This window comes from Colletotrichum fioriniae, assembly GCF_027942845.1.
Source record: "Colletotrichum fioriniae strain IMI 355084 chromosome Unknown scaffold_17, whole genome shotgun sequence".
In the NCBI taxonomy this organism is placed as follows: domain Eukaryota; kingdom Fungi; phylum Ascomycota; class Sordariomycetes; order Glomerellales; family Glomerellaceae; genus Colletotrichum; species Colletotrichum fioriniae.
The window spans coordinates 453,325-477,174 of NW_027076853.1; the positions used below are offsets into that span (position 1 = coordinate 453,325).

The window sequence follows — 23,850 nt, forward strand, 5'->3', positions numbered from 1 at the left end:
CCGATGCTGGTTCCCGTGAACGGTGCCTGAGCGAGGAGAGGAGTGAAATTGGATGAGAGTTGATGAGATTCAGCGAGCGCCACTTCCATTTCGAGAATGTTTCTCAGGTGGGTCCCGACGGCTTCGCTCAAGCTTCCTTGGACGCAATGAGGTAAGTATAAGAGATGGTTGCAATGCGAACATCCGAATCTCGAAACCTGTAAGAGCCGCTTAGAAAGCATAAACTCAAAAGCAAGGTTCTAGACTCGTCAGGGCAGCCGAAAGTGAGTTATCAATCACCTAATATCTCATGCAAGTTTTGGCTCGGCGCTCATCCGCCGTATGAATACACCATGCTCTAACAGCTGGCGCCACCTGGACAGGGCAACTGGGGCAAAATCCGAGCACGAACATGCCAACCATCGTCATCGTGAACTTGTTCACTCTCGCGATCTCCCCATAAGACCCTGATCGTTCACCAGTCAAGGCATACAAGTAGAAGAACAGCCGGGAAGCGAAACGGCGTGGTAGTTTGAGACCATCTCAGCAATTTGCCCCTGGGCCATCAAGGTGCCTTGCAGCCCCACCATAAGATATTCCTACTAAAGGCAGACTTCAAGACGCCGTCGAGAGCTCCCGTATCAAGAGCATAGAAATCCGTCATAACAAACTCATTCCGTCTTTCTTACCCAAAAAGAATATGGGCCGAACACAACCATCAGTTGGGCAGCCACCAGCGGCCTTTCGGAAAGCCGCCCGAGCCAAGAAGGCCAAGGTTACCCTCAATCAGCTAATTCCATCGCTCCTCCCTACGCACCCACGGGCACGCCGCGGAATCGATTCAACTGAGCTTATAATTGAGCCAAAGTCAGCGACCAAAGAGACTCGAGCCCCCAAGACAGAAGACGCTGTTGTTCCGGAGACCAATGAGGCACTTCGCGTCAGACTTCGAGTAGCCGACACTCTCGTAGCTGCTCACGCGTTGGTGACTGAGAACGCGGGACCGGATCGCTCGGTGGACGTAAGCAATAAAGAGACGCGGGTAGCGATTCTCAACATGGCCTCACCTCTCACGCCGGGGGGTGGCTTCGTCAACGGGGCCGGTAGTCAGGAAGAGTCGTTGTGTATGCGGACTACGCTGCTACCCTCTCTCAAAGATGAGTACTATCGTCTGCCAGAGCTCGGTGCTGTCTACACACCAGATGTACTGGTTTTCCGAGATGAAGATGCGGACGACGTGTTGGAGAAAAAAGACCGTTGGTTCGTGGACTGCATCAGCGCTGCCATGTTGCGGAATCCAGAAATTGAGCGAGACGAGGACACTGGCTTCAGCCACTACGTTCAAGAGAAAGACAGACAACTCATCCTGGAAAAGATGAAGATTGTGCTGCGAATATGCCAGCTGAAAGGTATCAAAAAGGTCGTGCTTGGTGCTTGGGGATGTGGTGCCTACGGAAATCCTGTCGCCGAAGTGGCCAAAGCGTGGAAAAAGGCCCTGTTACCGAGGAACGACGGAAAAGGGAAAAAGAAGGGGAATAAAGAGACATGGGCCGGGATTGAAGAAATTGTCTTCGCAATTAAAGATGCCGGTATGGCCGACGCCTTCGAAGAGGCTTTCGGAAAGGGTATTGAGAGAGACGTGGAAGCTGAGGTGGATGAATCCGATGAGGAGATCAATATCGCTCAACGGGACAAGGAGGAGCTTCAAGCAAGGATTGCCGAGTTAAAGCAGCGCATCGATGCCACACCAAATCCACAAGTCAAGACGGGTCTCAACTCAATTCTCGCTGGATTGATAAGCCAACTGCCCGCTGATTCGGGAAAAGACACCGATGAAGACGAGGATGAGCGAGAGGGATCAAAGGACGACAGCGGCGAAAGTGACGCAAACTCTGAGCAAGCATGAATCTAGGCCTGTATTTTGAACTGTTGAAAAGACTATTGCCCCTCAAGGCATGCGCCAACTCAGTGTCGGATTCTGTTCCCTTTATTCATGATCAAGAAAGGCTTCAAGACCGATTAGACAATGGCCCCAAGCCAACTTCGGAAAAAGTAGGCCTATGTGTTATCCGCCATAGGTCCGTGATATGTGGGCGATCAGCTATGATTTGTACAACCTCGGGCAATAGCTCCCCCTGGTGAGTAGTTCTGCCGGTATAGCCGATGGACCGATAAAGTATTTCCGGCCGAGGCCATCATGGCCAAGTGAAGGGCAATTGCCATCGGATGTCTGACATGGTCATCTGATCTGGTCAGAGCTGACAGTGGTACTTTCGAACATTCCTCTCAAGCCTCGCTAGCTCTAGTATCATTCATATTGGCAAAACAACTTCGCAAATGGCGTCATCTGCCTCACTGTCATTAAAGAAAGACCAGAAAGTCCAATACTGGTTCACAGTCTCCAGTGCATGAGATTATCCTGATCGGTTGTGACTGAACCTACACGACTCTCACAATCCTTCTTTAGTTGGTTGCACGGGAGCCAATAAACTTCATGTTGTCGAAGACACAAGGTAAATGTAATCTTAAAACTCTTCAATAGTTGTATTGCAAGGTGTTATTGAGCATTAACCATTCAACTTTCTAGAGCCCTAATGCAACTAAGGCTATCATCTAAGCATAGATCCCTCATCTTCTACAGGTTGTGGACGGCGCTGTTCCTAGTCCACCTACGGAACGTCTTGCCATAGAAGTAAAAGATTGCCCCACAAGCAGAGAAAAAGACGGTCAAAGCCATGTTGGTCATGAAAGCCGGTATGAAACTGTTCGCGTCAGCATGTGGCATCGGCCAAAGGAGATAAACTTGACTGACCCTGCCTGGATTGTCCAAGGTGTAATGAATTTGCCCATGCCGTATCCCCACACGTTCTTATTCACCGTGATAGCAACCATGAGAGGACCAGTCACTGGCTTGTAGCAATCGATGGCGTAGGTGCTGGCGATACTGGGCAGAGCAGCAACCTGGATGCCTGCGCTGGCGTAGCCGAGGACTACAATGATGGGCCAAGACCAGTGATTCTGGTACCCAATAGCTGTAATAATATTGCCAAATACCATGATGATAACGAAAGGAATCATGGCGGGGAGACGCATCTCAGGCTCGCGGATGCCGTTGTTTCGAGCAGTCGCGCGGGCAGATACCCAATCGCTGAAGGGGCCAGCGGTGACGAGTCCAATCAGCGCACCAACAAGAACTGCTAGGTTGGTAAAGCCTAAGAGAGTGAGTCTCCTATAACGGAATGGGATGCAAATTCGGGTTTAGAAGGCTTACCAATAGACTGCGAACTCATGTTATAAGGGGGTGCTGCGAATACTTGAGACTGCGTGAGGTTTAGGATGAGGAAGTTGCTGCAGCTCCAGCTCACAACAAACGAAGCAAACACTACAATGGGGAATCCAAATAGCTTCCAGGGAGTCCATAGGTCGAACCAGATGGTCTTAAGGGGCGAAGAGTTGCGCTGAAACAGGTACCACTGCTGCTTAGAGGGTGTTCCCTTGCCAAGGTACGGGTCCATGTCCGCAGTCCGGGTTTGGTTCAATGTCTCCTCAGCAACTTCGATTGTGACAGCGTCCTGGGTTGGCTGAGAACGAATCCACCTTGTCTCTGGGAAGCCAAAGAAGGCATAGACAATGGAGGCAGCTGTCAGCGCAACGTTGAGCCACCAAAAGTTCTGCCATCCAACATGATCCGCCATCGGGCCCGCAATGACTGGCGCAATCTGGAAATGTTAGCCACGAACACTTCCTGCTGTCGTTTACGGTAGACCCACCATCAAAGATCCCATATAGACAACCCAGTATAGCGTGTTCCAGCGGCCACGGTCGTGCAGGAAGTAAATATCGGCGATGACTTGCGGTTGCAGAGTCTCTGAGGGGCCAGCACCGATTCCGTTGAGTCTGCAATACAGTCAGCCTATATTTCCATGGTTAGACATATGAAGGAGCAGGACTTACACGCAAGCACCCATGAAAGAGCCATATGTTGTAGCTTTCGCTCTGAGAACATGGGACGCGAGGCAGACGAGCTGGGAAACAATGAAGACAGGGCGACGACCAAATGAGGATGAAATCGGAGCCCTTGAAAAGTTAGCCACGGCCTCGAAAATCCAGTCCTCCTTTCGTGGTCTCACCAGATAAAATTGCTGAATCCAAGCAGTAAAATGGTCACTCCCGTAAACTGAATGACGTCTTCGAGGTTGCTATTGTAGTCTCGAATGAGGTATGGAAACATGGAAGCAAGAGACAATGGAGCAAAGCCTTGCGAGAAGGTCATCAGAGAGACCGCGCCCAATGTAGACCACTTCCAAGATGCTTTCCAATTCAAAGGGTCGTGCGGATCCTGGGATGGTTGAGGGACGAGAACCACTGTCGAGTGCTCGCTCTTGATAAGATGATGCTTCAACACATCGGCCATGACCTCAGTGCCAGGCACCACCTCGATGTGAAGCTCATGCTCAATCTCCTCGCGGGTCTGAAATGACATGTTAGCGGAAATTCGTCCATGACACAATGCTGGACTTACTGTCTTTTCCGGATCTTTCGACATGGTTACGAGTTTTTGGCCTGTGATTTTACGTCTCGGACAGTGATGCGATCAAAATTCACAGTGATTAGTTTGATCAAACGCTGCAACATCGGGGCGAGGACGTGAGTAATAAATGTAGACATCGGCCTGGCCACATCGACCGATACAGTCGAATTACCGACGCGATCTGCGACATCAACCTGTCGACGGCACAACTACGCGTCTAGTGTTACCATGATCCTGGGTCGACCAACCTCAAACATTCGGCATGTCGTCGCGGCAGCTGCCTACGCTCAGATATCAAGAGCCGAACCACTAGGTTGAACTCTATGAGCTCTCCCCACGCGACGGCAGGGGGAAGAATGCGGGGAAATCTGGAGGGAGGCCTAGATGGGGCAAGGTGAACTTCAGCTCATCTGACAGGCTCTCATGAAATCTATCACCGGAGCTAAGGTCAAGCCGTCATCCCAGCATTACATGGGGTTGACCAATCACCCCATCGCCATTTTTGAGGAGGGTGTGCCGACAGCTTAGCATCAGTCCTATACATCCAAATCGGCACCATGTTGCCGGCATCAAGACAGGGGATGTCCACCCCAATCCTCCGACAATTTTTTGGAAGGAGCTTTATCATTCCGTGGGAAAATACTCGCACGCATCTTGGCGATTCTTGCGGTATTGGTCGATACGTCTACCAGCGCAGCAAGTCTGCGGGTCAAGATCAAGCTTTGATAAGATCGCGGCTCCTTTCAACCTCACGAGGACAGCTTCTTAATCACTGTTTCAATCCGAACCTACGTTGCACGGAAGTAAGCGCGTGGGGAAGAGCCTTTGCAAAACGGCTTGAACTTTGCCGAGAAATCTCCTCTTGAGGATTCCAGGGTGAAAACCGTTCTCATTTGGTCTAGACAAAAATGGCCAAGCGAAGAATTCTAGTCCGTCGTCTCTGGGTGCCGACGCTAAGGTGCCGACAGAAATTCGATGTATTGACACACCATGGTCTTTGGAGAAGCCGTTCACTTCACCCATAGGCGATTTAATAGATATTTCGAAGTGCCGAAGGAGTGAGTTGACTATTAAGCGCGACAAAGAGCCTAGACCAGCGACGTGGTGCCCGTTTCTCTGTTGGTCCAGGTGATCCGAAGGTAAAAGAAGGGCATGTTCCGGCTGGGGAGAAAATGGGGAAGAATAATGACTCAGTATCTACCATTAGCCCGATTCATAATCTAGCGTTTTGAGGTCATGGAATCGTGCGAAACCTTGTCCTACGAGAGCTTCGGAGCATCAAAGCTTGCTTCATTTTCTGAATCACCCCATCTGCATATAACTCCCTGGAGTTTCAGTGCATGGCCCAAGATCCCGGATATTTCTCGCCCTACGGACTCCACGCCGGTATAGAGGCCAAATTTCAGCAAATAGGAGTAAAATCGAATTCGCATCTTGTATCCTCAAATCTGATCGAGAATACCACCCTCATAGATGTCAGTCCGTGGCCACAGCAGATCCCCTATCCAATCGGAATATAGCAACATTACAAAATCCATATGCAGGTGACGACGCTTCATTTAGCAAACAAATCGATGGGCCCAACCCGAGGAAGCGTTTTGGCCATAGCTGGCCATCCCGTCCACTTGGGATGCACTAGACATCCCTCCAGGCTACTCGGCAGTCTTCTGGGGAGTATACCATGCCCCATCTATCTCGCCCTAGGTACTTTCACGCACCCTGGTTATGAACGATGCCCCTGGATCCGTGCCTCTTGCTGTCGGCACCATTTAGGTGTTCACGGTCAGCTGACACTTTAGCATCCCCTAGCTTAATCTTTATCCAAATTGGCCATTGCAAAGGTTAATTTTCTCTGGTGTATTTGGTGGAGCAAGATTAGCTTTGTGTATGATGGCGTCCTGAGTCGTCGCCGGCAATTGTATCTTTGACAAAAGGCTTCTTACTCGCTATTAGCAGTTGGCCTGCAACAATGTCCATCAAGCACGGGTCAGCACCATGAACTCCATGATAACATTGACCTTTGAAGTTGAATATCTACTATGGCAGACTCGCATAACAGCTCTCAAGGATTGGCATCGGCTCAAAGCATAAAGATGAGTGGGCTACAGTGGTCGCCAACAAGTCTCCAATCCAGACCGTGGTGTTCAGCCTCTGCTTTTCATACGAGGCACGCACTTGACGACCGAGTAAATTCATTTTGGGCGCACCTCAGTCAGTAGATAGGCTCTACTCAGGAGGTTTGAACCGAACATGAAGTTCAATGGGTCTGGAAAGACCACCAGCTGCGTGTGGGCTCTAGCTGATACAGGAATTTCAGATCAGTCAATTCCCCATTCGCCAGGGTGGTAAAGGTAAGTGAGTGCCTTCATCCTACCGTGAGTCATGTGAGTCGCTTGAACAAGGGACCTGAGTAATGAGAGTCAACTAGTTTCATACGTTCATCGCTGTAGCTGGCTTTTCGAGAAGGAACGCCCACATATATATACTCTTTCATACGTGATAACTAATCAACGTGTCTTTGCATATTGCAATAGGGCCGATGAATGGCGTTCTCCGAGAGGTCCACGAATCAGATCTTTAATTTATCTTTCTTCCACAATCTTCATTCATGTCCGCAGATCTGAGTCCCTTGCAGGTTTCAGCCCACAAGTCAACCAAGCTGACTAGAGACAGCAGCCATCTTATTTATTCCCTCTATATGTTTGAATATAATTCCTGTTCCACCATCTTCGCAGAAGATCATGCTCTTTAAGTCGTCAATTACCTCTGCTTCTTCCCTCGAAATCAGAAATGAGATTTTCCAATGATCTAGTCCGGCCCTTCCGACAAAGTCCTTGTCCGAAACGGTCTGCATTCGAATTGCTCTAAATTCCAGGTAGAATTCTGATGGCAAATTGGCTTCAAATATCGAATGAATAACTTAGTTGAGATATACGACTGAATTGTGGCAGCCTGTGCAACCCAAAACTCAGTGCAGAAACGGAAGCAAGTTTGGGGGCCATTGGTGACGAAGATGCTAACGGATCAGTCACAACTGGCTTGATGAGATTGGCCTAGGGGCTAAGTCGCGGACAAGCTAGGTGCTATCTGACAAGTCCATTGGTAACAATAGCAGGCTTACCCGATAGGCCTAACGCACACATTCCACCACGAGCGCGCAATGAGTATCATTACAATTGAAGCTTTCTGCTCAAAAAAGATCCTTTGCTGCTGCAATCCTTTGCTGCTGCAAATTCCAATCAACAGCAAAGAGGCTGCAGTCTCAGAATCAACGGACTAACACGATAATTCAGAACCAACATTGTGCCGGTCTTACTCAGCACGAGCCGCCTCCGGGCTCCGGCGTCCGAGCATAGAGAGTGGAACGGACAATTAGCGGGTATTGGCGGAGCTGGAAGCCCGAATCTGGTGACTAAAGCGCCTTGAACCGCCAGTAAAATCGGCAAAAGACGTCAAGACCGAGAACGAGATTCTCGCTAGCTTTTAGGCTACGCAAAATGACGCACCTGCATGCAATTAGTAATGCAGAATCTCGGCTCAAGCGTGTAGGGAAGTGAAACGGCGAATTGAACCCGCTTACATAACGAGGTTTCGTTACAAGAGTTGTTGGGCACTAGGTACACTTCGACTATCCAATTGATGAGGATGCTAGTCAGCAAAGTGACTTCAACGGCCTGATACCACCTGTTAATTCCGGTACAGGTCCGATTCCAGTTGTGGTGTGATTTCTAACTGCTGAAGAGTCGAGAACAGCTATGCGCCTCTCCGCTCGGTGATGAGGCTCGGCCTCGAGGATATCCGAGGAATCAGACGATGCACGGGAAGAAGCAAAGCAGTTCTGTCAACAGGGTTTACATATATATATCGTCAGAGACTTACTTATTATCTCAGAATACACTACTTCAAACATCACAGCCATCAATCCGCATTTTCTCAACGACTTTCTGGGTTAATCTGTACCGATCAAACAATATCAAGCTGATCTAAAGCTCAAACTTCACCATGACTGAAACCGTTCTTGTCTTTGGTGCCACAGGCAACATTGGCGTGGCAGTCATTATCGGTGCTCTGCGCGCCAAACGCCATGTCATCGCGGTTGTGCGCAGTCAAGCCAGTGCCGAAAAGATGTTCAAGTACGTCGGCAGTCGCGAAAACATCACCGTAGTTGAAGCCGATCCTACTTCCGAGGACTCTCTCCGGGGAATTGTCGACCAAGTTCGTGCTGGCAAACTTCCTGCCTTCCAGCATGTTTGGGCCTCGCGTACGTACTTCAAGTATTTACAAGAATGTTGGCCTTTGGGTCCTCACAGGCTAAACTGACGTCTATGACAGCTGGTGGACTCTACTGGGAGACTCCAATTTTGGAGATAGACCCTGCGGCTCTTCGTGAGGTTCTCAATGTGAACTTCGAGTCGTACTTCTGTAAGAAAACCCCAAAATTCGTGTAGAATACCTAAAGTTAGACTGAAGACTCTGATTGCTAACGATGCATCTAGACGCCTATCGCGTGACAGTACCCTACTTGCTTGAGCAAGGGTTTGCTGGCAGCACTTGGACCTTATGTACGGGTGCTCAAGGCGACTATGGTTTCCGCGCTGCTCCCGCAGTGACGCAAGGTGCACTCTTCAGCTTCGCCATCGCCGCGTCTCGGGAGAATGAAAAGACAAACATCCGCTTCAACGAGGTCTACCTCGCCTACCGAGTTCAATTTGAAGTCGACGAGGAAGCCAGAAAGGCATGGGCTGGAGCTCACTTGACCACCTGCGACGAGTTTGCTCCGTTGTACCAGCAGCTTCTAGATAGAGAGGATATCAGGGGCAGCAGAGTCAAGGCCATCACTCCGAAGGATGTTCTCGAACTCTCCGTCGAAAAGAGAATTAAGGCCTAATCGTGTAGGACGATGGCTACATATAGTTTAGGACATTGATGATACGTAATTTGAGAGATGCCTAAGAATTTCCCTTTTCCACATGAGCCAAAACACACATAGTAATAACTGGCCTTTGCAAATCACGCATGGTAGATAGCGTTCGATTATGGATTGGAACACTGTCTGAATCGTGAGGAACACAAGGAATTTCTTGTGGCTCTCATGTGAAAAGTACAAGATCACTTGCTTTAGACAAGTTGACTGGCAGATTGTCAGCGATTACTGTCATTTTGATTACCTAGCTGTATGCTCGTGAGTGCTTCCACAATCGATGAGCAAGATAGGTTCCCGAGCGAATGACGCTTATTCGAGTACGACCTGAACTTAAGCCTAGTCCGAGTCCGGGCCGGATCCGACAGTTCGGTTTCGTATTTGACACACAAGCTCACAATAACCAGAGTCCAAAAGATATCACAAGACTTGAGTTATCAGTGCCCCGCTATGTGAGACTTTCATCATCAAACCGTATGCTTTTATTGAAGAGGTTCACTCTCCACAACACTGCCATGATCGACGGCCAACGGATGACATAATCGAAGTGATCGAATCTGACTTCAACCGCAGAGCCGAACCCTCTAGCCCCTCGTACTTTTGAAACAGGGACGAAAGCGGCTTGGTGTGGCTTTGCATCTCACAATCTCCATAACACTGCGATGTCGAGTCAGTCACGATAGCCGACGTACACATCGTCTGATCTTGGGATGGTGGTCAAGGCCAAGACAATGTTACTCAAAGCCTAATGTTCACGCCAAATGAACATAGGAATAATTTTGAAAGAGAAATACGAAAGATCCACAGATTCGACCGGGCTTACCTTGCGGAGGAGGGATGACGGGGAATGAAGCCAAGACAATGTCCGTGGATGCGATGAAGAAGTTCAGACGAATCACGCTCTACATGCGACAATCCCAGACAAATCAGAAAGAACTTGCGGCTACTTAGCTGGCCGTGGTAGCCGTCCCGTCGTTCGTCACTGCGGTCTTGGGACGGGATGGCAAGGGAACCTGCGCATGTATCCCCAATTTTAGCAGCAACCCACGCCTCATGACACGCGCGCTTCACGATTAAGTTGGTTAAACTTTTTGACACTGCAGGTTGTCCTTGTTCGAACAAAACTGGTTCTAACAATGACTGGAAAAAAATGTTGATCTTCAATTTCCATTCATTTACTAGAAGCTGAAGCGTCTGAATAGATTGAGCAGATCCAGTCTAGCTTTGCGGCTCCTCCGGGCCATCTGGAGAACGATGGTGAGGATGAAAAGGAAAGACCAGATACAAATATCGGCGAGCGGATAACTGAAAGCTGATAAGTTTTGCTAGTCTGTTTGAAGTCAACACTCGTTCGAAACCCACATTCGTTTGATACTATGTTACAATCACTCACTCCTTTGACTGTGTTAGGCTCACTGCTTCTGGCCTCTGGCCAGGGCGCTTTGGGTCATGGCCTTTCCGGCCCTGCCAAGCGATCAATTGAGCAAACAATGCACATGTCCAGCAAGCGGGCTTTAGATGGTTTCTATGTCATCGATCAGCAGGCTGGAAGTGAATGGGGCTGCAGCGAGGAAAAGATCGCCGCGTTGGAAGGTGCCGTTAGAGACACGCAAGCATTAGCCTTCATGGCTTCTACTGTACTGGCTGAAAAAGATTCCGAGTTTTCTGATGCATATATCTTTTGGTTTGGTGGTAAGTTTCGACTTCTACATCTAACAGTTCCCGTAGGATGGTCTGAGTCTGACAGTTGGATACAGAGGACAACACCAAGGCTGCCACAAAGAACTCCATCAAGACCCTCAACTACGATCCTGTTCAAGATTTCCTCAAAGCCCCAGGCGCACGCAACCGCGTCGATGATATGAGAATAGACAACCTCAGTCCTACCGGGCTTACATACATGTGTGCTGCCGCAGATGATAGCATGTGCGCCGGCGGGATGGCTGCAGCAGCCCACCAGCACGGCGCCGGAGGGTTATCAGGCCACTCCATTGTTTTATGTGACCGGTTCTTCGGAGCCAACTCACAACAAGACATGTTGCGGACTTGGAAAGACACGCGGAGACTGAGCGCCTCTTCCGGCTTTTGGTTGCTGCACGAAGTTCAGCACCTAGGAGCCATCGTTAGTGATGGTCGACGATGCGTCGATGTCCCTGACCCTAATGAAACTGATGGCAGCGGCTGCTATGATGCTAATTGGTAAGTAAGCATCGATTTTTATACGATCTCTGAGCTTACAAACTGTTAAGAGCTTTGCTAATTGACTAAAAGCTGTTCGAGACTCAAAGGCGCCGATAAGATTAGAAACGCCCAAAACATGGCTTTCTTTGCATTGGAGGTCATGGCAGATCCTCAGAGCGGTGCGGCACCCGGACAGTCATGCACCATCATGAAAAGAGACACGGGTAGTGTCTTGCTCGGAGGACCCGAAGATCTTATGGCGAGAGCAGACTACAGCCCAGATGCTAAGTATGAGGCAATGCTTCGTAGGCAGGCCAAGGCATCGTCGACCTGGATAACTACACACCGAAACAGCACAAGCTCTCGTGTCCCGACCACTTATTCGAGCAAAGTGTCGGTACCGTCTTCGAAGAGACCTACCGGGTCAGCGTCGCCTTCTCGCTCAAAGCCACCGGTGCCTGCTGCATCTTCGGGACCCCGATCCAGCAATCCAGCGCGCCCATCGTTATCAGGACCTCAGTCCAGCAACCCGGTGCAGCCATCATCCTCAGCACCTCAGTCCAGCAAGCCAGTGCCACCACCGTCCTCGGGGCTCCGGCCCAGCTCCAAGGGTCCTGTCTTCACCACCAGGCCACCTGCTCCAGTGAGCTCCTTTTCAGGCGCTTCATTCTCCTACTCGTACTCTACAGCCCCGCCAACCACTGAGGAAGGTGGAGTTCCCGTTATTCCCATCGTTCCCGTTCCGATACCTATCGCACCAGTTGCGCCTGTTCCTCCGATCGTGCCTCCAGTTGGTGGTGGCGGCGGCGGCGGAAACGGCGGCGATAATGGCAACAACGGCGAGAACTCCAAGCCTGCAGAGTCAAATCCCCCAAAGACCTCCGAGCCTTCATCCCCGTCTACCTCGTTGCCACCTACATCTTCATCAAAACCTTCACTCACCTCGTCGACACCAGCCACTCGGTGTTCTTCTAGACCACCGATGTCAGTGCCCACGGGAGGCGATGCATCACCCGATAGAGACGGGTTTCCTCAGGCAGTCTACGACGGTCTTGCCGCGGAAGCGCGTAGCACGAGCAGAGCGAGCAGCTCTAGCTCTACCTCCTCGCCACTCATGGTCATCACTGACGTGCCCGAGCCTGAGACGACCGTTGAGGTAGTGCCTACTGCTACTCCTACTGCTGCTCCTGTCAACCCAGTTGCTTGTTATAACTTTGACATTAATGCTTATGGATACTGTTGTCCGGGCCCGGGTAACCCATGTGAGAAGGATATTGGAAAGTGCTACTTCAACGGAGAGGGCGTCTCTGGGGGTGCAAGTGGGATTGTGCCAGACGGAGCGCGGTGCCCGCCTCCTCCTGGTGCTGAATACTGCAGAGGTCCTTGTGAAGAGTAATTTTATCGAGACAGGTGCCAATGACCACAGACTATTCCGCGTGGTCTATATGGGAGTCTTCCTCAGTCCACCGCTAACGGTGAATTGAAATCTAATTCTATTCACCATTCTTTGTGTCCAATTAAGTTCTTTCCATGTTGTTCATGGCCCGACCGTCCGCCTCGACTTTCAGCTGTCCTTCCATTTGTGCTAGTCCATTCTTTATTACCGTCTTTGTACACACTGCCGTGGAAGAGAAAGATTTTGTCCCAGGTACCGTTGCTTGAGGTACGCCTTGGAAATATCACATCGACTCGCTTTTTTCTCTCTGGCGTCTAATTTGTAGTTTACAGGTAGTCCTCAACTAATTCCTAATCTGCTATGTTCTCGATCTTAATGATCAAGCAGAGTCTTGATAGTCGCGTGCATCTGGAGTTGATTGGAAATAGCACAGCGTTGAATTTCTTTCAGGCCGATCCTAAGAGGCTTCAAATGAGTTCCTCCTCGCTTTCAGAAAGGACCGCCTTATTCGAAAGCATCCGATGAATAGCTTGGCGCATTACTCAAGCAGTATCAAAGGCTTGGGTGGAATTATACATGCTTGGCTTGGGTAGCTGGAAGGCTGCGGGCCGAAAAATACGCCACATGTTTTGAGAAAGACTTGGGCAGTAAGCTGCGTGTCAAGCGACAGATGGAGCTAGAAGTCTGTTCCAGGCGTGCCTACCTTACCTAGCTTACCAAGAGCCAAGTCTGGTTAAGTTACTGCTGAGCACTTAATATTTGGCCCTGATATGAATATAGGTAATTCAGGTAGTTTTGCAAAAGACTCCTACCTAGTTCTGACTATTGTTCCTGTGTGGTCTAACTGTGCTGCTTCGCCTTGGTGCTTGGGCTCAGGTAAGGATTGGAGCAGAGCATGCAAGGGGTACATACATACGGTGCGCCACTGAATCTCAGCCAGGATTAAAAGATGGTCCTCAGCATTTCATGTCATCATAGTGGCCTCTATCAGTAAGACTACTATGAGGGTGGCTTTATGTTCCGTATCGTGGCTTTGCTTCAAAGTATGACCACTGCTGGGTGGCCACGTCAGCGATCGGCCATTTCTGTCCTGATATCACATTCCCTCTTTTGCCTTGCAGACGGGCTTGTCATGACGCTGTTCCAGCTATTTTAAGTATAATGACTTTCAGTGTCATCTGGCTGTTCCGTGTCTGGATGACAACAATCATACTACATGCTGTGCCGCCCTCACGCCGTGGGCAACATCAGCCAGTTCAATCTCTCCAAGACATTCTCGGGGACGCCGGCTTGGCATTCCACAGACGGCTTCGTGTCTGTAGATTTTCGGCGTCAGATCGACGATGATGCATCAAAGAAACGTGAGTAGGCATTGCTCGGTAAGCACTTTTTCATCCCACAGCCCAACTGCATTGCAGATCATCACAGCCAACGGGTTACTGAAGCGGCACACAAATAAAGTCCCGTACATATGTGTAACAGAATTCATGACTTTCGACTGAACGTGCCTTCAAAGATAACCAAAATGAAGTGATCGCGACAAGCGCTCATGCCGCCGGAAGAAATCAAGATTGGCGATGTACTCAAGGCGGTGAAATCTGCCTTTAATGCCTCTTGGAGCTCTTGGGGGCCATTTGAAAAGCCCCCATGATGTCGTTGTCCCTGCAAGCTGAGGTGGCCAGCAGAGATGCACCCCGGTCTTCCACCCTGGATATCGGGGTCCTACCATTTACCCAAACTTCTGACTGATCAAAAGACAACGCAACCTGTCCAAATCAGCGAGATTGAGATACGTATCTCTAGTACAGGTAGATGTAATTGAGGGTAGTTTATGTGATGTGTCGTCGATCCTAACTGTTAGTCGACTTTGGCACGCCCTCATTGCAGCAGGCCAGCAGCCAAAACATCACCTGAGGATAATGAGCAGTAGTCGGATACCTACCTATATCCTGACGCCACGCTATGAGACCTGCTGCCAACTTCGCAGTGACTAGCCCGTCGTCCATTGGGCTGGATCCTTTTCGCAAAGAATTCTTCTCCGTTTCCGCGCAGTGAGCAAGCGGGTAGATGCAGAAAATGGCAGTTTCCCCAACTCGTGAGTGCCAATCTCGACGCGATAGAGGGGTTCGAAGTGCGGTTTGTTGAGGTATTTACCCCAAATTCCAGCCCAGTCGAGGATGTGAAACGGAGGTCAGCTCTTTCGCAGTTTCGCCTTGAGGAAGTTTAGTCTTCTTACCAGAAGTTGTGATAACGAATCGATAAAAGAACAGCCTCGCATCGCAGGGGACTTACCTAGAACAAGAGATATAAGTGATTTCTCTCGCACGATCAAGCCGCCCCTGGCCTGTTCTTCTACAAGTGCTCAAAGCAAGGAGCTTGTACATAGCTCTCACCCGCATGCTGTCCATAATCCCGTCCGAGTTGAAATGCTAGCGCCATAAGCCGCCATGGGTCGCCATGGTTCCGTGACGTCCCCATGATAACCCTGATCAGTCGAAATAAGGCGGCTTGCCTCTCGCCCGGTCTTGTCTAGGCAGCAAACTAAACTAAATCTTCGATTACGCATCATGCAGGCTGACATAGGTTCACGCCAAAGTTGACTGGATACCGATTACTGAATGATAAGATAGGTAAGGGAAGCTTGGAAACTCATGACATTCGAGCCCGATGGGGCGCCTTGAATATGGGATGAGGCCCAACGCATCGAGTCCATGTATCGGCCCTGTCATCGCTAGGTTAGTCTTATGCGACAACCATCGAAGCAAGTCTAAGTTCATCCACAAGCCAGCCAACTTACTTTAAGATGTAGACCGAAGCCCTGCCGTTAGGCCATGATGCTCCTCTGTTTCTCGCTGAGATATTCTCGAGTCATCTTTATCTCTTCCCCTAGTACTCTCTTTAAGTTTCATATGACCGATATTATGGACTTCCAGCCCAAGAAACAATCTTCTAGGCAAGATTCTGAGACCACCGTCCCATTCCGGCACCGATCAACTGTGCCTTCCTCTTACACCCAGTCTCCAGCGCAGACGGCCTTCCCACAGCCACATGCCGGATCTCCAATCAGCCAGTCTCATTCATTGACTCTGCCGCTTAGCCATGGATATTCTGGGCAAGACTTCCCTCCTTTTGGCACACTAAGCGCTGTCGAATACTCGCGGGCAAATAGTTATCGCCCTAGTCCTGACATGATCGCAATGGGATACCCGTACTCGAGCAGTGCCCCAGCAGATAGCATGGCGTCCTACCCGCCCGTGCCGTCACCAAGTCCCGCATATGTTAGTGCCTCTTCATATGGGGCTCAGGTAACCTCGACATACCCGTCATCTTTGCCGCACCACAGTCACCCAAATAGCCCTTCGACGTCTTATTCGGGGTTGGCAAGTCACTCATCCGCCGCAAGTTCTTACGGCTGTCCCTATCCCGCTAGTTCTGCGACAACAACCCCTAGCGCAGCAAACACGCCTGTACAGCCCTTGTCGCCCACACTTATGGGAGTAGGGGGTTGGGACAATACCAGACCGCCCAGAGAGAACTATCAGCAACCAACTATAGACCGAAGCAATCGGGAAGGACGTAGAGTGCACGTCACAGATTTCCCATCCAATCCCTCGCGATCTGAATCAATAGAGGTTCATCGATCCAGCAGGTAAGGACCTCTCTGATTGTCTGCCAGAACGTTTCCTGAATGAATTCAAGTCCTTCGAGAGAGGCAGACATCCACATAAAGAGACGCAGCGTTCGGCCTTTGGCGTCGTGTAAAGATGACCAAAAGGGCACCAGCTCTCGGTCACGCAAAGACGAGGACAAGGACGACAGAAGTAAACGGAGCGAACGGAAACGAGACAGTGGTTCGGACAGACGTGAGACAACAACGTACTAGTTTGACATGTAAAGTCCAGTATGGTTTCTTTCTTGATGGATTTCAGACATGCTCAAGGGTTTCTGTTGCGCCTTCTTAAGACTTCTTTCGAATCCGTTGTGACAGTGGTGGTGTTGAGATCCAATCATATTCTGGTAAAGATCAAAATGTTTTCCGTTGCTGCCATTAGCACCTGTACTAGGAAGTTCTAAAATGCAGTCCTTCGAACTTTTTTCTCTCAGAGTAGTGAGAAGCTTGGAAATGTTCTTCCACTTCCGTCTCTAGATGATGTGACGCATCGGTATTCGGCTCTAACCACAATTCATAGCGCTATCTGACGAAAAGAAATGAAGCTGTCAGATATTAAGCGATTCACGGCTAAGCACAGGTATGTGTCCAATGGGGCACCTTTTCTCAGTGAGGCTTCAAGGGCCCATGAGGCCAAAGTGATTGATTGGACTGAGGCTGGCCGAAAAGTGAGGCGGAGCAAGCAAGATACGTCTTCTCCGCCCGAGTAGTTCGAATCATCCCAACCAAAGATTTTTGCTTTTCTCTACATAGCGCTTCTTGTGTCATTGGCTCGGAACCTTGCCTAGTTGCGATGAAGCTTTTCCAGAGCAGGACACGGAGGTGGGAGCCCAATCAGTGACCCGAACTTCGACTTCGTGTGCATCGCCACCCTTGCTCTTCGCCCCAAGTAAGTGGGCCTCTCTTTCAAAAGGGACCCTTGCTGCCGAGACTTCTCACCTTTCCACACAGAGATCAACGAGCTTGCTCCACCGTATAGCATTTGGCTGGTTCAAATCATGGAAAGCCAAGTGGGATGAGTGGCGCGGACCGCACGGTGAAGCCGCCAGGCGTCCGGCCGGGTGGGAGGAGAGATGCTGGGGTCCAGAGCTTTCTATACCTGACCCCTGGAGAGCGTGTTAATAGAGTTTCTGGGTCTTTTGTAGTCCGCTGGACTCCTCAATCATGTGATCAATAGAACTTGAGCAAAGCACTGCCAATCACTCCAACGTCGTCACAGGTGCGAGGCTACAGGCAGAGCATGTCCAGAAGTTCTAAGCCGCTGCGCAACTTGAGGAAATGAACACCCTATACCAAAGACACTTTCACGAAATTGACAACTTCTACCATGGCAAGAGATCAGATTGAGCCTGATAATTAGTGCAGGATCAACAAGCATTTAGGGGGCGCCTGGACGGAGCACGAGCCCCTATAAGCGTCGTTCGTAAAAAACCCCTGTCAAAGCAGGACTCTGGAGCAGGACAACTCCGTGCCGCGAACACATGTCCTTCTATACTAAGGTTCCACGGGGAAATCAGTCTCTGGAAAACATACCAGCATCGGTCAAATTGTCGTTCACTGATTAGTCGTCCTGTCTTTACAAACATTATTTCGACAGTTGAAGTTTTCCCATACCGACGAGTGGAACACACCTATTTGGAATCAGACCACCTTCCATGTTCTGGCACGTTCCTGGACCATGATCCAGAAAATGACTTGCTTACTTTAGGCTTACGACTAGTAAAACTGTCAGGTTACGCTTGGTCGAGTTACATCTGGGCCCCGGCAATGTTCTCCTTCAATGCTGGATGAATTGGATGTAGGGTGTATTAGGCTGAGTACTTGGCAGGGAGCTATAAGCCAGGGGCTGTCTAGAGTCTAGAAGATCAGATGAACTGCTACGTGCGAATGCCTCAAAAGGATTTTTGATCAAGCTTTCCGTCCGGTTTTCTTTACGTGTAATCAAATACCATGCCGATTCCATGTCCAAAGTCTCCGACGGCCAAATTGGCGGTGATACCCTCCTCGCCACTATGTACGGTCTTGCCGACGACTGTGGGTTACGAAAGTCGGCCTGTGCACATCACGCATCATGATCGTGAGTCGTGAGTCTTTTGCCTTAACTTCCGAACTAGGCATTATGGCGCCAAAGCTCAAGCAGGCTGGCCGACCGCTCGATTTCTTGAGCCTTTCCTGTCAGAAATTAGTAGATTATCATTATGGCTCAGTACAAAATTTGGGAAATGCTCGTCTCATATCAATCATCTGCTTGATCACCGCGGGCAGTTGGAGTTAATGCTATGACCGCCAGTTGATAGAGCGCACATCAGGTGTGTTGTATCGGCTATCAAGCGTCGGCTACGTCAATGACTGCGGCGGTGGCCTATGCACGATACTTAGAGTCTCAAGCAGGCAGTTTCTATCTGATTCAATAGCTCTACTTTTCTACAGGGCTGATGACGGGCTTTGCAAATGGAATCTTTCCCCCGTACTAGATGTCAATTGGGTATTCACCTCGAAGTCAAAGAGACAATGGCTTTAGTCTAGTTTCTAAGGAGAGTTTTCGAAAGTCGCCGGTTGTTGTAATAGTCGTATATCTTAGTTCAGACATTAGGCTTAGCGCTTTCTCAACAAGATCCCGAGTTCTAGAGCGGAGTCTAAGTGATCATTGAATGGGCCCGCTGCAGTAGGAGGTGGCGGATGAATACTAGCCTTAGCTGGATTCGAACCAAGGTCGCGTGATCTTTGACTTCGTTCACCATGTCGTAAGTCATCGAGTCGACCAAGGGCCCTAGGGGTCCACACGGAGATTCTGTATGTGTCTTGTGACACGATTCTAGTATATAAGGCGTCTTCCTCCACGGCCAATATTGATATATTCCATTCTACATCAGGCACTTCCAACTCATCAGTCTTTCTTTGATCATCGTCAAGTCACTCTCACCTCGTCAGTTATTTCATCGCCTCTCAGAACCGCTCGATACAACTTGGAAGGTAGATTGCCCCCTTCCCTTGCCCTGAAGCTCTTTTGCTTAACTAGACTAACACCTGTACAGCAACCCCCTCGCCCAACATTCAAGATGCGTTATACCACTGCTCTCATTGCTGCTTTGCAGGTCGCCGGTCTCGTCCAGGCCAGCCCCGTCCTCTCCAACAGAGATGTCGCAGCACCTGTCGACAGCCAGGCCCTCGACATCCGCACTCCTGGAGACATCGCCAACCTCGACGCCGACAAGATCGTCGACCTCGAGGTCCGTGGCATCGAGAAGCGCGCTACGGATATCACTCTCTCTGCAGACACCGGCTACTACAAGCGCGTCGCCTACAAGGGCGCCGTTATTTTGCTTCACCTCTTCTACGACCTGGCTGTCAACCACGTCGTCTTCTACTGGACCATTGACGGCACGACTCCGGCTCCTGGCAGCATCCCGCTCGCCTTTGACGACCCGATTGGCGGTGGTTTCCCTCTTAGACAGTACACCCACGACACTCGCTACAACCTCGGAAGTGCTATGCGCCCTGGCGATGTCATCAAGGTCACTCCTTAGATGTCAGTCAAGCCAAATGATGGTCACTTGGAGATGATCTGGATAAAGCTCCTTCATTAGGGTTTCAATGGATGGATCCAATCTCGTAAAGTCCGGAAACAGTTTGGTCAACTCGACTACATGTGTTTAACAAGTTGGCTGTCATTTCGTGAAACAGAAAGAGTAGCTTTCTACATTTCATCGATCAAATGTCACGAGCAATATATCTCCTGAAATCCAGATACCATTGGAGTTGTTTGTGTGAATGATGTGAATATTTGAATTTTGGCGGTAATTGCAGTATGTCAGGCAGCGTTTTGATATTACTATAGGCATTTTCCTTCGTATTTTACAGGAAATCGGAGGCACACGTTCCTTATATCTTTTACTGAGTGTTGTAGCATATTTTATCACACCACAGAAACTGGTTACGTTTGTATCATCAGTCATTTTGGTTCGCAAAGTGACATCATTCTTCAACCTCTCGTGACTTGGTATCCAGGTCAGACTAGCGCTTGAAAGCTGCATTGTAACTAGGTACTTAGTGACCCGAGGGTGTATCCAGCCGTTATAAGGACCCGGAGATAGCGACACCCCTCCTAGAGAGCCTTCACTCACCGGCGCTCCCAGGTCCTCTGCCCACTGCTCTAGCCAGGCGTACCAGAGAGGAAGAGTTCGCCTCGTTTTTATCACACGCAATGCCAATCCAAATGCTCAACAGGTATCCTCAGGGGGCTAGGCAGCCTTGCTCTTGGTGCTGTGAGAAGCACGGCAACGCCAGCTCAGGAAGGTGTTTGAATAGTCAAAGAATTTCGGTGAAGGTGGGCAGTCAGGTTGGCTGGAAGGGCGTCCGTGATGTGCTGGCAGTGTGAAGAGGTGCTCAACATTCCTTCGAGACCCTCAAAGGGGCTTAGGATGAAGCAGGAGAATGGGGCTTCCTACGTTATGGACGACTCATATTCATGACCGCACCTCCGAACGACCGTGGTGTCTTACTATTTACAACTCAGAGGGTAAGATTATAAGATGTCGACACCCCGGGGAGCGGTGAGGTCTCTGTCTGTATGTATAATAAGGATCAGTACCAAAAATGGTGTACTTCCACTTCATTCTCGTCCAATACAAGGACCCCTATACCAGATTACCAAGATAAGGCAACTTTCGTATTCCTCGACATCGCCTCGCCCTTCCAACTTCGACACTAGCTCGACGCCTACCTCACAGTGGCAGGGGAGCAGTCTTGTATCAGGGTGGTCGACAGGAACTTTCTATTTGAAGGCTTCTGGCGTACTCATTCGGGTCCACATGCTGCTCTCCACGACTTCCTCAGGGGCTCAAGCTACTTTCTTCCGGGGTACCTTCCTAGCATAATGCACATAGTGACTGCTCCATGCCTATAGACACTCTGACTTCGAGCAGTTCAGTTACAAAATGGGGGCGGGCGTTCCACCCCTCAAACATCAGGTGGTCATTTGAGCTTTCCAGTTGGGGGGAGCAGGCCTGATTTCTTGAGGAGAGCGATAGGTTGCATACTGGATACAGTGGGCTCTACAAAATCCCCTTCACACCCATTCATCCAAGGTGGCTTTCTTCCTTGGACCCCAAGTCTTGCTCACCCACCATCAGGAAGCTCGAACATCTAGCGGTGAAGATGGTGAGCACTCGTCATTCCACTCCAGCCTTGCAAGGCCATCCACTCAGCGCTGGTAGCTGTACCGGGGCCCAAGATGGATCCGCAGCGTGGGTATTGCCTACTTCTTTGTCTGAATGTGCTTGTCTAAAACACTTTCAGATCATCTATGAATATCATTGTGGATGGCCATTCAAGCCATATCAGGCATGGGTCTGCAGAAATGTGGCATCCTACACGTTCACTCACAGACTTTGTGGATGCCGTGCAGAGCGCGCATGAGAGGCTTGCAGATCGAAGCACCTCTGGCAAGCAGGCCAGGATGGAAGGAAAGACTGCGGCTGCAAGCGCGCTGAGCGCCATACCTGGGTTGGATTCTCTTTTGCAACCTCTCAAGCCATCGGAGGACACCAAATCTCAACAGTTGACTGGGGGAAACAAGGGAGACTTCGCGAAAGGGGGTCGCTGATGCGGCGCATCAAACCAGGCTGAGACCACTTGGGCCACGCAGGTAATATTCCACTGGGCTCCGGCAAGGAGAAACAAAATAGAGGCGAGCTCACATCTTGGCCTACGTACATGTACTGACTTGCAGCCACAGAACATGACTATTTCGATTAGGACATGGACTCCGCTGAAGGTCTTAGTCGTATTCTCATGGCTCATGATCTTTGCTGCCGTCTTACCCTCTACGTACGGAGGAGAGGAAGTGGAGGCGTTGGGTATTCGAATGGGGGATACGTGGTTTCTGGAATGCAACGTGACTCTGGATTCTCAGGGGAGGCTCATAATAATGGATTGGTGTGCTGAGGACACCTTGTCTGGGAAGGCGAGACTCTGCGACTGGAGACTCCTCTTCTGATAGATGCACCAGACTTGAGCCTGATAGTGTAACGATCAAAATCAATGGAATACGATATCAACTACCTGCCTAACTCACTTCCCCATCATAGAAATCCACGCAGGTCATCTTGGGCCACCACCACTTGACGAGTGGGCTGGCACGTCTCGGCACACCTTGGAGCTGTAGGCTAGAGAATGAAGCCAGAACGAAGCCTGGGTGCAGTGGTTTCTCGCTTGTTGGAAGCTCGGGAACACCACCACTGCACATAATGAGGGTTGCATCGACTGAGACAGACCCCAATTTTCCCGGTCGCTGGAGCTCAGCTGTGTGCAAAAAGAAATCAATAAATGTGATTGATCTGCTTTGCCTGCGTCTATTCCACAATTCATTTCGGCACGCAACAATTAGCAGCGGTCGGCCCGTTGCTCCCTTGATACCATCCGGCCCGTTTTCCATGGAAAAACATGGGATTTAGACATCGCAGCCGAAGAGGAAAGTCGTAAAAAAGTATCCGACCCACGGACAAAAGCCACCCTCGTTGATCTTGAAACATTCTGGAGAAAGGAATCCGATGGCATGGCACTGGGGCTTTCCGGGATTAATGATTGACTCTAAGCGCTGCCTCGACTTCAATCTCTCCGGTTATGTCACATCGGTCTACCGATCGAGAACGCCAGTCCGCCGACAGAGGTAAGGATCTCCGAAATCTTGCAGATAGCTGAAGCATCTGTGGCGCTGGAACGCTGAGGTGAGCTAGATCGACAGCTCCAACGCGAACGGCTGTCGTTGAGAAACATGTCTCTACAATGCGGGGAATAACAACTTTTGCGAGAGCCGAGTTATTGTTGCTCTGGCCGGAGGCTTGATGAGAGAAGGTAAAGATGCACCTAACGAATAATTGCCTTCCTTCCAACTGCACCGACATGTCAGGCGATTTGAGGTAATTGTCAGTCAGTCAAGACGGCTTTACTGTGCCGTCTGCATCTGCTGTGCCTCCATCATCCATGGCCAAGTCCAACCCTTCTCCTGGTCATCTTGCCGACACCAACTCGGATCAGTATTCTCAGTTGATTATTTCCGGCGCAAAGAATGGCAGCCGTGGATGACAACTCTGTTTCAAGACTTCCCAATTACAACTTCCTTGTCTGGAAGACTACCCAAAGGCGGGTTTACCAGCCGCCCGTTGCAGCAT

The 23,850-nt window shown here is 49.9% G+C and overlaps 5 protein-coding genes across 5 annotated transcripts; 4 read left to right on the forward strand and 1 right to left on the reverse strand.

Annotated features, from left to right (window-relative positions):
• Positions 1–679: 679 nt before the first annotated feature.
• N0V96_011327 (uncharacterized protein) lies at positions 680–1,885 on the forward strand (the record flags this gene model as incomplete). The annotated part of the gene is made up of 1 exon (XM_065759245.1): positions 680–1,885. One exon carries the CDS (start codon positions 680–682, stop codon positions 1,883–1,885), a length of 1,206 nt encoding a protein of 401 aa, XP_065612142.1.
• Positions 1,886–2,614: 729 nt separating this feature from the next.
• On the reverse strand, positions 2,615–3,947 carry N0V96_011328 (uncharacterized protein; the record flags this gene model as incomplete). Its single annotated transcript, XM_065759246.1, has 5 exons — positions 2,615–2,741; positions 2,792–3,191; positions 3,251–3,698; positions 3,750–3,876; positions 3,934–3,947. The coding sequence occupies 5 exons, from the start codon at positions 3,945–3,947 to the stop codon at positions 2,615–2,617; spliced, it is 1,116 nt and encodes a 371-aa protein (XP_065612143.1).
• Positions 3,948–8,512: 4,565 nt separating this feature from the next.
• On the forward strand, positions 8,513–9,398 carry N0V96_011329 (uncharacterized protein; the record flags this gene model as incomplete). The annotated part of the gene is made up of 3 exons (XM_053192262.2): positions 8,513–8,771; positions 8,843–8,932; positions 9,007–9,398. The coding sequence occupies 3 exons, from the start codon at positions 8,513–8,515 to the stop codon at positions 9,396–9,398; spliced, it is 741 nt and encodes a 246-aa protein (XP_053050426.2).
• Positions 9,399–10,921: 1,523 nt separating this feature from the next.
• Positions 10,922–12,317, forward strand: N0V96_011330 (uncharacterized protein; the record flags this gene model as incomplete). Its single annotated transcript, XM_065759247.1, has 4 exons — positions 10,922–11,123; positions 11,189–11,630; positions 11,703–11,791; positions 11,926–12,317. The coding sequence occupies 4 exons, from the start codon at positions 10,922–10,924 to the stop codon at positions 12,315–12,317; spliced, it is 1,125 nt and encodes a 374-aa protein (XP_065612144.1).
• Positions 12,318–19,737: 7,420 nt separating this feature from the next.
• Positions 19,738–20,205, forward strand: N0V96_011331 (uncharacterized protein; the record flags this gene model as incomplete). The annotated part of the gene is made up of 1 exon (XM_053192260.1): positions 19,738–20,205. One exon carries the CDS (start codon positions 19,738–19,740, stop codon positions 20,203–20,205), a length of 468 nt encoding a protein of 155 aa, XP_053050424.1.
• Between the last annotated feature and the right edge of the window lie 3,645 nt (positions 20,206–23,850).